Source organism: Sceloporus undulatus, chromosome 7 (assembly GCF_019175285.1).
Source record: "Sceloporus undulatus isolate JIND9_A2432 ecotype Alabama chromosome 7, SceUnd_v1.1, whole genome shotgun sequence".
Taxonomy (NCBI): Eukaryota; Metazoa; Chordata; class Lepidosauria; order Squamata; family Phrynosomatidae; genus Sceloporus; species Sceloporus undulatus.
Genome location: NC_056528.1, coordinates 13,403,647 through 13,419,355, shown reverse-complemented (window position 1 = coordinate 13,419,355; position 15,709 = coordinate 13,403,647). Strand labels below are relative to the sequence as shown.

The 15,709-nt window shown below is 44.4% G+C and overlaps 1 protein-coding gene across 5 annotated transcripts in view; it reads right to left on the bottom strand.

Annotated features, from left to right (window-relative positions):
• URM1 (ubiquitin related modifier 1) overlaps window positions 1-15,709 on the bottom strand; it is a 30,735-nt gene that overhangs the window by 5,808 nt on the left and 9,218 nt on the right. The window contains exons 3-5 of one of the 5 annotated variants that reach the window (XM_042478858.1): window positions 15,178-15,259; window positions 12,369-12,417; window positions 75-578 (exon numbers count right to left, since the gene is read on the bottom strand). In XM_042478858.1, coding sequence (XP_042334792.1) covers window positions 567-578; window positions 12,369-12,417; window positions 15,178-15,259 — 143 coding nt within the window. In that variant the 3' untranslated portion in view covers window positions 75-566. Of the gene's footprint in view, window positions 1-74; window positions 579-6,174; window positions 6,353-9,378; window positions 11,667-12,368; window positions 12,418-15,177; window positions 15,260-15,709 lie in introns of those variants that run through there. The other 4 variants (XM_042478859.1, XM_042478855.1, XM_042478856.1 and 1 more) reach the window with 4 other exon arrangements.

Here is a 15,709-nt window from a genome sequence, read left to right as displayed (position 1 = left end):
TGGTGTGCCTTCAAGTCATTTTTACTTAAAGCAACCCTAATGCAAACCTATTGTTGGTTTTCTTGGCAAGAGTCATTCAGAGAAGGTTTGCCATGGCCTTCGCCTGAGGCTGAGAGCGTGCAGCTTGCTCAAGTGGGTTTCATGGGTGAGCTGGGAATCAAGCCCTAGTCTCCAGAGTTGTCCTCCGACACTCAAACAACTCCGCCAGGTTTCCCTAAAGGTAAAAGTAAAGGTTTCCCCTTGACAAGATTGTTTAGTTGTGTCCAGCTGTAGGTTTCCCTTGGGGTCCCCATGTCAGAAATGATTTGGAAGAGACCACAAGGGCCACCCAGTCCACACAACAACCACACAACCAAGTCAGAATCCAACCCACCCGAGACTATATTTCCCAAAGGCATTTAAACGAAATAAGCTAAACTCTCTGAGACGGACAGAGCCCAGAATCCTTGGCCAGTTCCACCAGGCAGCCTCCTGAAGTTGGGAAGCCTGTGGATTTGGGGTGTTGTGTTGCTGTTGTGTGTCTTTAAGAGAGAGAGAGTGTGTCCAGCACCAGGTTGCAGCTGCTGCTACAGCTTCTGCTGAGAGAGAGAGAGAGAGGAGATTCATTATGCCCTAAAACACAATGGCCATTTATCACCCGGGGTGTTATTCAAATCCAGTACCAATTGAAGCCCGTCCCCATTCTTCCTTTAACCCTCCTCTGCCACACACTTATTGTTGCGGCCCTCCACTAAAAACCCTTCCCCAGCCCTCCTCTGCCTTCAGTCGCTCTGCCTCTCCTCTGCCTTTGGTGGGCAGCCGGGGGAAAGCCCCCCAAAAAGAGAGAAGGAAGAAGAAGAAGAAAAAAAAGAGAAGAAGATGAGAAGCAGGAAGAAGAGAGCCAGAGAGGGACGGATGGATGGATGGATGGATGGATGGAGAGGAAGGATGCTCTGCTCCATCTCCTGCATCCCTGGCAGCGAATGGGAAGCTGGCGGCGGCAGCAGCAGCAGCAGCAGCAGAAGATGCTCCGATGGCTTTGGGAAGCAGCGAAGGAGTGGAGGAGGAAAGAGGGAATGAAGTAGGGAAGAAGGAGAGGAAGACTGGGTGGAGAGAAAAGGGGAGAGAGAAGAAGGAAGGAGTGAAAGAGAGAGGGGGAAAGAAGGAATGGAGAAAGAGACAGAAATAAGGAATGAAGGAAGGGAAGAAGGACTGAAAGAGAGAGGGGGAAAAGAAGGAATGAAGGAAGGGAGGAAGGAAGGAGTGAAAGAGAGAGGGGAGAAAGAGGAGAGGGGGAGAGAAAGGAAGGAAGGGAAGAAGGAGAGAAAGAGAAAGGAAGAAAAGAGGAGATGGGGAGAAGAAGGAAGGAAGGGAGAGAGAGGGGGGCCTGAACTCCACCCCGAGGGTCCCAACTAGAGTAGGAAACCCCAGAGGAAGGGAAAGTCGACCCGGGTGTAAAGGCAGTCAGGTCAGTGGGTTTACTCTAGTTGGGAACCCAAAGAGGTTGTGGGGTTTCGGCCTCGTCTCCTGCCTGAAAGGAGGAAGAGAAAGGGGGTTTATTTTTATTTTATTAGGGGGGGAGGAATGGGAGGCAAAGAGGTCCAGCTCCCCCAACCTCCTCCGGCCTCCTTCCCTCCCATCTTTTGGCTTTTCTACCGAGGAGGGAAGCCCTGACTCCGAGGAGCAAGGATACGAAGCTGGGAAGCGGGCTAACAGGTGTAAACGGGGAGGAACTCCGCTTTGCTGGGATTGGACTGGGATGGGACTGGGGGGAACTGGGAAGGAGAGAGAGGCGCTTGCTTTTGCACCGGGAGCCACACTGGCAGCTCCAGGCAGAAAGGCGGCATCATCGTCATCATCATCATCATCATCATCATCATCATCATCATTTATTCGCCTTCTCTGTGCCTCAGCCCCTCTTTTCCTCTTTTCCTCCTCCTGGGAATGTAGGGACTTCCAAAGAGTAAAGAGAAGGAGGGGAAGGGACCCTGATCCTTCTCCCTTTGCAAACTGGAGAGGAAAGAAAACCCGCGGTTCAGCTAGAAAACCTATGGCTCGATCCATCGCCCGAAAACTGCTGCCTCTGAATGGAAGGGATCCCCGCTGGGTTTCTTAAAAACAGATGGAAGACTTTTACTGTATTTATCCATTAGGATGATGATGATCATCATCATCAATAGGGTTTGCACAGGGCTTGCAAAAGTGGGGTATAAATATAATAATAATAATAATAATAATAATAATAATAGGGAAGGGAGACTGCTTTTTTCTCTCTTTCTTGCAGAAGGTTTGCCAAAAAAGGGGGTTTGCAAAAGTGGGGCATAATAATAATAATAATAATAATAATAATAATAATGGGGAATGGAGACTGCTTTCTCTCTCTCTCTCTCTTTCTCCCTCTTATATAACCCAGAGCCCTACCTTTCAGAGGCGTGTAGGTCTGAATGCGTGTCCCAGAAACAGGTCTTTCCTTCCCTCTTAACTCCGAGGCAGTTTCTCCAAATAGTTGAGAGGCGGCCTTTGTTTCCAAGATTGGATTTTAAATCTTCCTCTCGTTTGGCAATTTAAGCAAACGAGGAAGAAAACGCGCGATCGAAACGCATAGGCTCCCGAAAGGAAAAGGGAAGGGAAGAGAAAGCTTCAAATCTGGGAGAAGAGAAAATACTCGAGATGGACTCTAAAAGAGATCCTTTCCTGGTCTTTATTGGGAGCCTGGTTTTGGAGATTTGATCCTAAATGTTGCATGCAAAACCTTGAGAAGAAATAGGAAAGTTTGGATGGGAGGATTCTGGAAAGAAAGAAAAATGCCCCCCTAAAAATCAGATGCATTTGGAGAAAACAAAAACTGAATTTGGAAAGGGAAAAAGATGGACTAAGGCAGGCTTCTCTCCTTGCCAAATTGAATGAGAGAGGGATCATCATGTCCTGAGATCTTCGTCCGTTTTGGTTATGTTTTAAATGAGCAAAATAAATGTTCTTTTGAAAACAAATAAAATCCTCTGAATTTTTCCAGGCAGCTCAGGGATAGGAATCATCCAAAGGGTTTCTTTTTGCAAATCCCAAACAAAGTGGAATTATTATCATTATCATTATTATTATTATTACTATTTGCATCCCCCTCTTTCTCCAGAACTGGGACTCAAGGCGGCTTCACAGCATTCAAAAACACCACAGTTAAAAACATAGGAAAAAAGAGTCTCTGGGAATTACTTATTTATCAGTCAATAGGAAAACCCAGCCATCCTTGTGGCAAAAGCTTAGCCAAGTCTTTGGGACAAACAGGAAAAGGGAAGAAGGAAAGAAAAGACAGGATACATTGGTTTAGGTAAAGCTTCGAAATGTGGTGCATCTCTTCTTCGCTTCTGCCATAAATTTCTTTCATTTTCAGTTTTGTGTCTCAGTGGGTTTTTAAAGGTTGGAGAGGATGATTTGCCCTCGAAAAATGACCAGAGGTGTTGAAAAATAAAATTATTTGGTGAATAATAATAATAGTATTTAATAATAAGGGATGTGGCAAAGGTTGAGACCAACCAAGAACTCATGGGTGCCTTTGAAAGGTGTGTGAGTTTGCGCATGAAGTGTGTGTTGTTCTTGTTGTTGTTGTTTCCCTCCCCTTTTGCCAGAAATGCCGGGGCCAAACGCAGAGAGACGAAATCTTTGCTCCTGATTGTCCAAACGCAATTCTTGTCCAGAAAACATGCCAACCAAGAATTGTGTCTGGACATCTGTGGCCGAGCCTTCAACCCCATCGGAGAGGCCTTCCAAGGGATCCGCGGAAGGAAAGCGATAGATCCAGAGGATTTCATGGCGACCGCGGAAAGGTAATCGATAACAGTTCCCCGGTTTAATTTATCTGTTTAATCCAGTCTTCTGCAGAACAGGAATTTCGGAAACCAGTGTTTGTGACAATAAAACGCTTGCCAAATCCTTTCTCTCCCCTTTTCTTAAGCGATCCTTATCTCTGGGCATTTAGAAAGAGGTTTTGTTGTGTGTAATTCTCTTTAAAGATGTGAATTTTTCAATAACACATCGCACAGATGCATACACAGACCTCTCAGTGTTTAACCCTTTCCTTCTGAATTGAAGCAGGCCGATGACGATTTGGATAAAACGTCTTATATTTTTTCCAAAGAAGCGTTTTCTTCTCCCTCGACAAGCCTAGATGCCATTAAAAAAACCCAACCTGTGCGGCTAAACAGGGAAAGAAGGAAGCCACTGGGCCTAAATTCAACCGAATTTTTTGAAGGGAAAGAAATAAGGAAAGAGGTCAACATTAAAACCATTCCAATGGGAATTTCCTTTGCAAGAACATGCCGGAAAAAGACGTTGAAACTTCCCTCCTTGGACAGTTTTGCAGTATTCCCTCTGTGTGTGTAAAATGATGCAAATCGGGATGAGATTGCCTGGGATTATTTGGCTTTTAATGGGTCTTGCATTGCTGTTTGGAAAACTGTATACATAAACAGATCTAAAACACAGATCGCGCTCTCATGGCAATTAAAAATGAAGGCAGATGAAGCATTTTTCCCCTTCCTTTTTTACCACCTCAAAACCATGTGCCCAGGGTCTTCCATTCCCTCCTAGGTTGGCCATGATGTAGTGCAGGGAAAGGGAATGCTTCAGTGGCGAATGGGGAGGTCTCTCTTTCTGCTTTTTTGCTAAGGAACTGAGAGAAGAAAGACCCCCCCCCCCTTCCAGGCCTTTGGGCGAAGGGAGCCTTTGAACCATGGGAGGCAGCTCTGTTTTGTAGGGGAGACGCTTTCAGACGGCAAGGTTTTACGGCCACGTTCTTCCCAGTGATGTAAGGACTCAAGATGAAGGGAGAAGGAAATTGGTGGCTGGGAAAACCGAGAGGGATTCCCCATGTGGCTTCAGTTGGGTCTGGAGAGGTTTCATCACTGGTCTTAAAACAAAAGGGGATTTAGAAAGCAAAGGAACCACATCCCTGATTTGCCATCTTCCTTGGCCTTCTAAGGAAAGGCCCTGCCAGCCTTTCTACCCTCCTGAGACCAGTTTTTCTCATCCTTTCCTAAGACTGTCTGCTTAGCAAGACATTGTTTTATTATCTCTTGGGACTCTTGGTCATCTAAATGTATGGATTTCTTTTTATTTTTGTGTCTCCTATTTCCCCCCATTCCCATGATAATGGTATTGGGGCAGAAGCATTGGCATTGGGGAGTGTGACCCATGGGGGGCTGGAGGCTTTGCTTCTGTTGAAAAACCAGATACCAAAAAGGGTAGTAGGCCAAAGAAAACTGTTGCTTAGTGGTGATGAGGAAGGGAGAAGGAAATGTGGTTTTTAAAGGGCCAAGATTCACATGTGTGTGACATTCAAAATTGCAGTGGGTCTTCATGATCCCAAAACCCCCAAAGATCATCCCATCATGTCTGACTTATCCAAGCTTCACAAATCTATGCAGAAGCAAGACCCACTGAGTCTCCTGGGACTTACTTCCAGGTAAGTAAGCACCCAGGATTGAAGCCTAAGCAAGTGCTCTATGGGATTATTGAACCCAGCTCTTCCTAAACTGGCATCCACTGGAAGTGTTGGGATCACCTCAACCATCACCCCCCCCCTAAACAGCACAGCTGAGAGTGGTTGAGGATGATGGGAGTCATAGTCTAACCTGCCTCAGAAAGGGATGGATAACCACCCCCTTCTTTATCCCAAAAAGTTTTCAGAAGAGTTTTGTCTTCATAAAGCATAGTGGCTGTGCACCTGTAACCCCCCCCCCCCCAACCTCTTTACCATTTAAGGACCATTTTTCAGTATCTTAGCGATGTATTTTCTTTTAAGGTTTTATCTACTCTTTCCCAAGAGGACAGGAGGGAAGATAATGTGGTTTTCCAGATGTTATGGGACTGCAGCTCCCAGCACTCCTTGCCACTGACTCTGCTGGCTAGCCCAGCAACACTTGGAGGGCTGCATGATTCCCTTCTCTGTCATATAGACACGCCTAAGGCTCAGAGAGGACAAAAGGGATGATATAAAAAAATCAAAATTCAATGATGGTGCTTAAAAAATTCCCACCCAGATACCCCTATAAAATCTTAGATGCATCTTTTTCTCTGTACAAATGTCCCCACTGCTTTGGTCATAGAATGACCAACCTCAATATAATTATTCATCTTGCATTCCCTGGGTCAGCCCTTATTAAAATCCTCTGCATGCCATACAAGAATGGGGAACATCCGTCTGTCTATCGGGTTTATATTAACAATATAACATGGTTAACATTATATTGCATAGAGCTTAAAAGCAAGAATTCTAGCAGATGCAGCTTCTCTCCCTTCAGCAGTATTCGGACAAGACAAGCTTCTCCCACCTAATTTTTTTCTTCACATCAGAAGAGGTAAAGGAATCCACCAGCACCTTGGAGGAGAAAGAGGAATGTCTGGCATAAGCTTTTTTTGGACATCGGGCCACTTCATCAAATACATGGAGTGATTTGGATCTTTGAATACTACCCTTTCCCCCCACTGAATATAGCACATACAGATGTATCCCATTATGGCACCACTTTAGCTGAGTAAAATTGTAGTGAAGGGATGAGAAGGATGAATACCCTTAGCTTCAAAACTGAGATCTTTTCTTGCACAGTGATAGTGGGGCTGCATGCGTGTTTGTGGTGCTGATCATGTTGGAAAAGGCCTAATCCTGCAATGTCCATGTCTGCTATTGCAATTATTTGAAACCCATGTGGCTAATGCCAGTCTCACCCAAGTACAGCTGCAGACCCAGGAGTAGCTCCACCCCAAACCCACAAAAAGCAAGAGGCTTCCTCCAACCTTACGGATGCACTACATCTAGCTGTTCCTCACAGCACGGCAATTGCAGGGTCCTAGTAACTGCTCTGTTCCACTACCGCCTTGTACATTCCCCACCTCCTCACTAAATTCACAATGCAGCATTCAGTTCTGGCAAATCCTTGCCATATCAGGCAAGAATAGCTACATGCTTAGATGGCTGTTAGAAAAGCATCTCATACTCTTCCAGGTTATGCTAGCTTTCTACTTGCAGGGAGATTTGGCTCCCGTTTTTGCAAGGAAGCATTCAGAATCTTCTCCCTGTGTGGTTTGAAATGGTATGGTCTCCCTCAATCTGTTGCTAAATGTATCAGCTGGGGATCTAAAAGAAGAGATAGCTCTTGATTGTGAATACAAATTCATATTGTCATATGTGTTTGAGTTGATGTTGACTTATGGCAACTCTATATCTTAAGGTTTTCATGGAAGGATTTATTCAGAGGACGTTTGCCAGTGCATTTCTGTATGGCTGAGAGAGCAGAACTTGCCCAAGGTGGAACTTCCCTTGGTTTGAGCAGAGATTTGAGCGTTGGTCTGCCAGAGGTGTAGTCCAACATTCAAAGCACTACACCACACCGGCTCTGTGTAAATACAAAGCTTGGTCACCCCTCCCATATAGAAGTAGCTTTTTTCTGACATTAAAGCTGCTCTATTAGACATTTTGCTACCCAAGACAAAGAACAAAACAGTGCGTCTTCTCCATTTCCAGAAGCTGACTGGACTGCTATTTGAGTACTCCTGCACCACACCTGGAGTTAGCAGGGCAGTTTAGGGGAAATGGAAGGCCCAGTCTTATTATTAGCCTCTGTAAGGTGGTCCCCTCAGTTGGCAGGGTTTGCTATTGCTCCCACCCTTGCAGGCTTCTGGTGCTCTGGAGAGCACCCATGACTGCTCAGCATGGGTCTCCAGAGCTGGCCCCTGATGTTGGATTTGTGTGGGTAGACACACAGGTAGTAGTACCACATCCTCTGCCTTTTCAGGATGGAGACCTGGGCATTGCTACCACAGTGTCTCAGGCCATTGGTGGAGAATGTGGTTATTGCCAGTATCACCACTGCCTTTTCCTCTACCTCCTTCCAGGTTGTGTATGTGGAATACCACCACCACCACAGTCTTCTTTACCATATGATGCCACTACTATGGTGTTCTCTAGGGCAAGTTCATCCTGTGATGGCCATACTTTCTTCCTGAAGAGGAGCTTGAACCACCCAGGAAGACAGACAGGCCACTTAACCATGTGACAAACACACTGTTGACCCCCATCATCTGTTGTCTTAAGGCACTGCCTTATTTTGGCTAATGGTAGGGCACAATAGCAGCAACCATTTGCTCTAAACTATCAGGGAACACAGCATGGCAATGAAGTATTTCATTTCCTGTTGCCCATGCAAAACCTTACACAGATATTCAGGAAGGCCCTTATGTTGTACTCTTCACTACCAAATCTCATCTTTCATATAAGTTGGACCACTGCCAATAGTGGGCTGCTGGTATATGGGAGTTATAGTCAAACACATCTGGAAGGCAGATTGGGAGATGGTGATCACCCAGTTTAAGGGTGGGCAACTTGATGAATGTCTAGGTTGACTACAGATGATGGGAGCTGCAGTCCAACATCTGCAGAACTACAAGTCCCTGCTTCTCCATTAAGGCTTCCAGTCAGTCTTACATCCAAAGGATAGAGAGAAACACAGAGAGCTGTTCTGATAAGGAAAGAGAGAAATTTGGGCTTAAATCTTCTATCTGCTATTCCATCCATTCCTGTTTGTTTTTGTACAAAATCATGAAGGCAGGCTGTGCACTAAAAGCCAAGCAGTTTGTTCTGTTTAAAGGTAACAGATAGAAACCACTGTCTTAAGACACCAGTTGCTAGAATGAATTCTGAGGGCATTGGAGGGGAAAGCACATGTTTTTTTAAACACGGTACTTATGTGCTAGAAGGTACTGTTGAAAGCAAGAAATTTCTTTAGGGAAGAATCTTCCAACCAAATGTCTTGGAAGCTGGGAAATTACAAGTCTTGTTTTTACTCTTCAAAACAAAATTCCTTCTAAGCAGCCATACTAACTTTTCAACTGTGGGAGAGGGTTGGAACACTGTAAAAAGAAATATTTGTTTCCTCTCCCAGATCAGCCTTGTGATGATTTTAGAAGCAGGGACCTCAAATTCTATGCTGAAAAATACAAACTCCATGAATAACTTTCTTCTAGAAAATTAAAGTTTAACTTGCTGTGGCCAGAACATGGAAAAGTTCCTTTTTGAACTACAAGTCCCCAAATGCCTCAAGCAGTGTAGAATAGGCTGGGTACTTCAGTTTCAGTCCGCTGCTTATTTTTACCAATTCTGTTGGAAAGTAGTCAGGTTTTAAAACTGATTATTAAAGGCTACACTGAGAAGGTTCTCACAACATAAAAAGGCAAGAGTCTGCCTTAAATTTCTGTGTGTAGGCAATAAACATCCAGGGCTTCAAACCCTGTGCTGTTAACCTTTCTTCCCTGTTGGGCGATACAATTATTGTTTCTCTGTTGGACGTATATAGTGGTTATAAAAACATAATAAAATCAGAATTGGGAGGCAAAAACTATTATAATCCTGCAGTCCATCATTGTGAATTTATTCCATTGGCTCTGCGTACAGAACACAAAGCTGAGGTCTTCAATCAGCGGTCTCTTTACAAAGAGGGAGAAGAACTCACTCTTATCTAAAGTGTTTGGTTTCACTGCCCTACCAGTAAGCCTGGTGCAGAACAAGAGGGCAATCCTCTGCCCCAAAACGCGTATAATCCAAAATTCAACACAGTTGAAGGGGTTGGTGGAAGAAAACAGAAGCAAGGAAAAAATATGCATTCAGTTCAGCTCCCTGTTCTTAGGATCAAAAACAACCACACAGAAGTAGCCACACAATCCATAAGTCAAAACAAAATTCAAATCTGTATAGAAACCTTTATTAGACTCACTCAAGTGTGGCACACGTGGCATCTATCTGGAAAGGAGCTGGGCTGGAATGTTACACTTAAGTTAGATAGGTTTAGAAGAAGAGACAGACCGAGGAGTTGGACCAAAAGATTGAAAGAAAAGATGGGTTTTGAGAAGGTGACCTGAGGGGTTGGCAGGAAATCATAGAGACATAAGGCCAATATGGCTAAACCTATACCAACATATAGTCATACTACATACTACATCCTTCTCTATCCAGATGTGTTGGATGACAACTCCTATCCTCCCCTTCTGGCACAGCCAACAGTCAGAAGTGATGGAAGATCATGGAAAACATATGAAGGATGTCAAGTTGGAGTCTGAATTGGTGTGTCTGTGTATATGGGTCTCTTTTACTGCCTTCTTCAAACAAAAAAACATACCTCTGGCTCCTAAGCATTTCCCCTTTGTTTTCAACATGATCTCACAGCCATGATCTCATAAAAAACAACCCACTGACCTACACAGTCCAGATCACAATGTTTTAGAGAAGTGGCAACATGATCTAAAATTGTTCACATGGCACTCTGTCACTGTCTAAGCTGTTTTTATTGTCCTGTTGTTGAGCACCACACCCATCCTACAAAACAGGATGTGATAAATCCCATTTTATGTGTGTCAAGCCAAGACTAACATTGGTTCAATTCCAAACCACATGAGCTCCTGGCTGAACCCGAATCTAAGTCTCTAGGCTTCCACCTGGTTTAAAAGATTGAAGATGGATGGTTTATCATCCCGACTTGTTAAGAACAGAACAAACCAAGATTCAGATGTAACACTAAGGAAACCATGACTGGTTTATTCATCTGCTCTAGCTAGCAGGAAGACCAACACAGCTTATTCATATTAATTCAAGATTTTCCTAACTCATTATTCTGTTTGAATATTGCCATTTTATCACAACACACCCAACAGTGCAGGTATGGGGAACCTGGGCCACAGATCCCATCATTCCTTGGTTCTGGACACTCACTAGGGCTGATGGGAGCTGTGGTCCAGCAACATCCAGAGGGCCACATGTTCCTCGATCCTGGTGCTGATCTTGTGATTTTAAAAGCAATACGTTAAACACAGACATGTGGCAAAGAAAGAAATATGACCAGGCACTGTCTCTAAAAGATGTTTAAAAATCAGAAATATATATATTTTTAAAGTGGCAAGGGAATGAACTTTCCATGGTTGCAAGTCCAGTGTCATCATTTTCAAGCTGGTCTGCTTTTCAAGAGCCACACTACTGAAATCCATGCCTGGCAGCCAACGTACAGATGAGCTGATAACAGCAAAGGCAGACAACTGCAGTCCTTTTCTTGGCAGGGACTGGAAAAAGGCTGTTCCCTGATCCAAGGACTGGATGAGAAGAGGTGAAGGAATATGCCCGTTCTTTGATCTCAGTCCCATTGGCAGGGAGCACAGAGAAAGAGTGAAAAAACAAGAGCGGGTAAAGACACTCATTGGGTGCAAGTCAGCCAGCAAAGCCTAAAGAGCTTTGCTCTGATGCTCAGCTGCATCCCAGCCGCAGTTGTGCCCCACATTCTAAAGAGCTCACTTTCAGTCATTTGTTTGAGGGTGTGAGTCTCCGGGAGCAAAGAAGAGGGTGATTTGATGCCGAAATCATTCCAATCTCCCGTCCAGGACAAAGGGTCGAGAGCCAAGGCGGAGGGTGGGAGGAGCTGGGCGTCAAAAGAGCAGGCGGGAGGAAGAAAGGACCTAATGAGGAACCAGATCTGGTTTGACACATCTTGGACAAAGACAGAAAGAGAGACCCAGGAAGGTTCTTTCCCAGCCCGGCATTTCTGTTGTGTTTAGTGTCCTTTTTTGTGTGTGGCTTCTCTGGCAATCTAACCACCATGTAAGGTGGAGATGAAAACCACATTATCTTGGTCTTGGAGTTGATAGTCCAGCTCCCCCTGATGAAAAGAAGGGAAAGGAGAGAGAGAAAGAGAGGATGTGATTTCTCTGTTTTCATAGGTAGTCACAGTAAAGTCAGTTCTCCAAATTCCAGCTTTTATGTGATCAAAACAGCTCAGAAGAGAGAGGTTTATTAACAAGATTTTTTCCCCCTGAGGGTTGCAAAAAGTCTTTTGGAGGGAAACACAAGAGGGACCTCAAAAACAGTCAAGAAAGACCAGAGCTTGGAGAAGTTACTCTTTTGGATTACAGTTGCTAGAAATCCCCCACAATACATGATCACCGGGGATATCTGGCAGTCCAAAAGAGCAACTTTTCCTAGTTCTGAGGAGCATATCAAGTGGACATACTGGGGCTGAGGTCTTCTGGCAGTCATAGTCCTTGCTTTATACAGTAACTTACTTTGAGGAGTCCTTGGCATATTATAAACCAAGTGACCAACTAGGGATGCTGGGAGTTATAGCACAACATATTTATGATCACCAAGCTAGAGAAGGTTGGCCAATACCATCTTCCTCCATTGTCTCCCCACAACCAGTCAGTTTTGCATCATTTACCTCCTTCCCTTCCATTTCACTCCACCCAAAAAATATCTGGGGAAGCAGTTATTCAAGCTAATTTCAGAAGAGAAATGCACAGTATGGTTGGTAAAAGAGAGCTACAAAAATAAGCAAACACAAAATGCTAGAAGACATACGAACCATCAGCTCCCAGTCAGAGTCATTGATAAGGACCAAGATTCCTGGCCGCCTGCAAGGAAAGAGAGGAGCTATTAGATGGACAGGGAGTCAGCACAGTGTATCAGTTTGAGTGCTGAACTAAGATTGGGAAACCAGGGTCTGAATCTCCTCTTAGTCATGGAAACCCACTGGGTGACCTCTGGCAAGTTACACATTCTCATCCTCACAAGAAAGCATAGGTAGCCTCCTCTCAATAAATATAGCCAAGAAAGTGCTGTCATAAATCAGAGTTAGCTCTTATTTATATAACAACAGCGGATAGGATCTCAATTCCAAACTTTCTTTTAATAAATCCTGCCATGAAAACTCAAGGAGAGGGTTGACATAAGTCAAAGTCAACCTGATGGCACACAACAATAACAAGCTGAACAGGATGGTAGGTTGTGGAAGGTACCACAGATAGGACAGGCTGGTTGCTACCCAGCTCCTGGCTGAAACTCTCCTGTGATGAAGAGTCCATTCCGACCCTGTGGACCTTTCATCCTATTGCCATCAACTTGAACTCTACAGATGTGTCTCCTAAAGCTCAGCCATAATTAATCCTTTAACTTAAGCTCATCAGATCCAGTGCTGCTTTGTCTGGCAGTAAAGAATAGCTCTTCACCCTCTTCTGTGTGACAACTTTCCAGATATTGTGGGACTGCAGCTCCCATATGCCACAACCAATAGTGATGAATGCTAAGAGCTGCAGTCTCATAACATCTGGTGGGATATATGATTCCCATTCCTGATTCTAGGCAGCACCTGTACCAGGACAGAGTACCTCAGAGATGTTCTGGATCAACTAAAACTACTCCTGCTACAAAGCTCGTGAACTTTGAAACAGCAGCAGCTTACAATCATATTCACCTTTTTTGCTGCCGCCTCACACAGCTGACTCATGTTCAGCTTGTTATCAACTACAAATCTCAAGAAATGACTGCTTCAGACCCCACAGCAGAGACTGATTTCACAGACCACACCAGTTGCTCACACTGCATCTTTCCAGCAATTCCATCACACTGATATAAAGACTAAAAAAGGTTCCCCCAGCCTTGTGCTTATTTTTAAAACAACTTCAGAGATTGAGGGTTACTAAAATCTGTGTTCAGTTCCAGCTTTCACACTTGGCACAATCCCAGAATGCACACAGCTTGTACAACACAACAAAATGTCGCAATGAGGAAGTGCTGCAGTGGAGGTTTCTGGGTGCTGCGTTCCATTCTCTCACCTCCTGGTCTACTGTTTCCCACCCAGAAAAACCTAAAACTAAAAGCCAGTCAGCCAGCATTCTCTGGCTACTGAGAACACTTAGTTTTTCTTCCAGTTTTTTCTTCACCCTACTAGTAAACATGTCTTGTCCTTTTATAAACCGTGGGGTTTCCTCAAGATTTCCCATACCTCCCTCTTGTATTGATGGGTGGCTTGGGCTGCATAAAAGCAACCAGACTCTCACATGAATACTGTCTTGTGCAGGGAAAGAGAGAGGCTCTCTTTGCAAGATGGCTCTGGGTCTAGCGCTATCAGCTTCTCAAAATAATCTAGCTCAGCCTCTGTAACTGAAATCTATGCCCTGCAGATGAAGCACATGCAAGTTTATGCGGCTACAGGCAGCAACTGCAGACCCTGTGGCTGAGTGGCAGTAAGCATCCAGGATCAACCCCAAGCCTTGGATCAGAGACAAGGGGATTCCCCCGCTTTGATTCCTGGCAGAGCCCTGGAACTGATGTTCACGCTGCCGTGGGGGGTGGCTGGTGGGGGGACCTGGTTGGCGTACACTCCTCTGGCTCACAAACACACACACGGGGTGATGACGAACGCGCAACGCCCCCTCCCTAACGCCACCCCCACCTCACCGCAGAGGAGGGCTCTGTGCTTCTGAAAGATTAAAGTTGGGGGTTTTTTAAAGGAAAGGTGGAATGAGGAGAAATACCAAGAGGGCTGTGCAACTCTGACTGTTCTCCAAACAGCTGACTCCATCTGAAGGCTGGCTGCATTAAGTCAGCAAGGAGAACTGTGGGACACAGAAGAAGCCATGTTCTACCAAGGATAGATAGGAGGTGGGTGGATCGGGGTTTAAGGAATTATGCACCACGGGGCTGGCTGGGTTTTTCCTTCCCTCTGCAGCCCCCAGCTATATATTTTGTTCGTCTGCCAGTCAAAAAGCTGCAAGATTGTCTGATTTTAACTGTGCATGAATAAAAAAAAGACAGGGAAAAGGGATAAGAGAGCAAACTCTGGTCCTGCAAACATGTCTGCTTTTTTCAGCCTTGGTTTCACAGGACAGAAGAACAACAAGGAAGCTAGACACAGCACATCTCTCTCTCTCTCTCTCTCTCAAAAAAGCCAAAACAGACTCACCAGTGTAACTACCACATTAAATTAGAAAAATGATTGCAAACTGCAAAATATACACACAAACACGCAGGGTGTGAGGAAGAGAGAGAGAGAGATCCTCTGAATTTATGTACCATGAGAAGGAGAGATTCTTTCTTTCTCACTGAATATAGGCAATTACCCAATGAAATTCAGTAGCAGCAGATTCAAGACAGTTTGTGGTGAGGTTTTACAATGCTTGCATAGGGTTTGATGAAACTACCATTGGATTCAATGGAACCTAGCTCTGAACAGAAATCCTCAGTAGTTACTCTTTGTCCACCCAGATAGGACCAGCCCCAGTCAACATGCAGAAGAAACATTCTTCTGCATACTGAGCAAATGAGCCAAAGGTTATTGTCTTCAGGGTCTGTTTACTTCCTTCCCACAATATCTGGGCAAGTGTTATACCTACACAGATTCTCCTTGTACAAACAACTCCGGTCTCTCTTTCAATAGGTTCTCTTTAATCCACACCAGCAAGTTCCGAATATCCCCTGAAAGAAAGAAAAAAAGCAAACAGAAAGGCTTCAGGTGTTTTTTTAAATTTTAGAGTCTACATTTATACATGTAGTTATATACTCTTTGGGGCTATAAGTACTATACGTCTGGGTTCTATAAGTCTGCCTCCCAAAATGGAAATCATAAAGAAGTATAGGCTGGTGAAAGAAAAATAAATTCTTGGATGAATTTTGGAAGAAGCTTTCAAATAATCTCCAACAGAAGGTTGAAAATATTTGTCTCTACTTATGCAAGGCTTACTTGACTTGTATTTGTTGTTGTTGTTACTGTTATTATTATTAATTATTTCACATACACATACAGTCATACCTTGGTATCTGAGGGGGATCTGTTCCAGAACTCCCCGCAGATACAAAAAAACATGGGACATTAAGTCCTGGTATACCTAATAGTGGCACAACGTGTACGCAGCTGCTAGTGTGGCT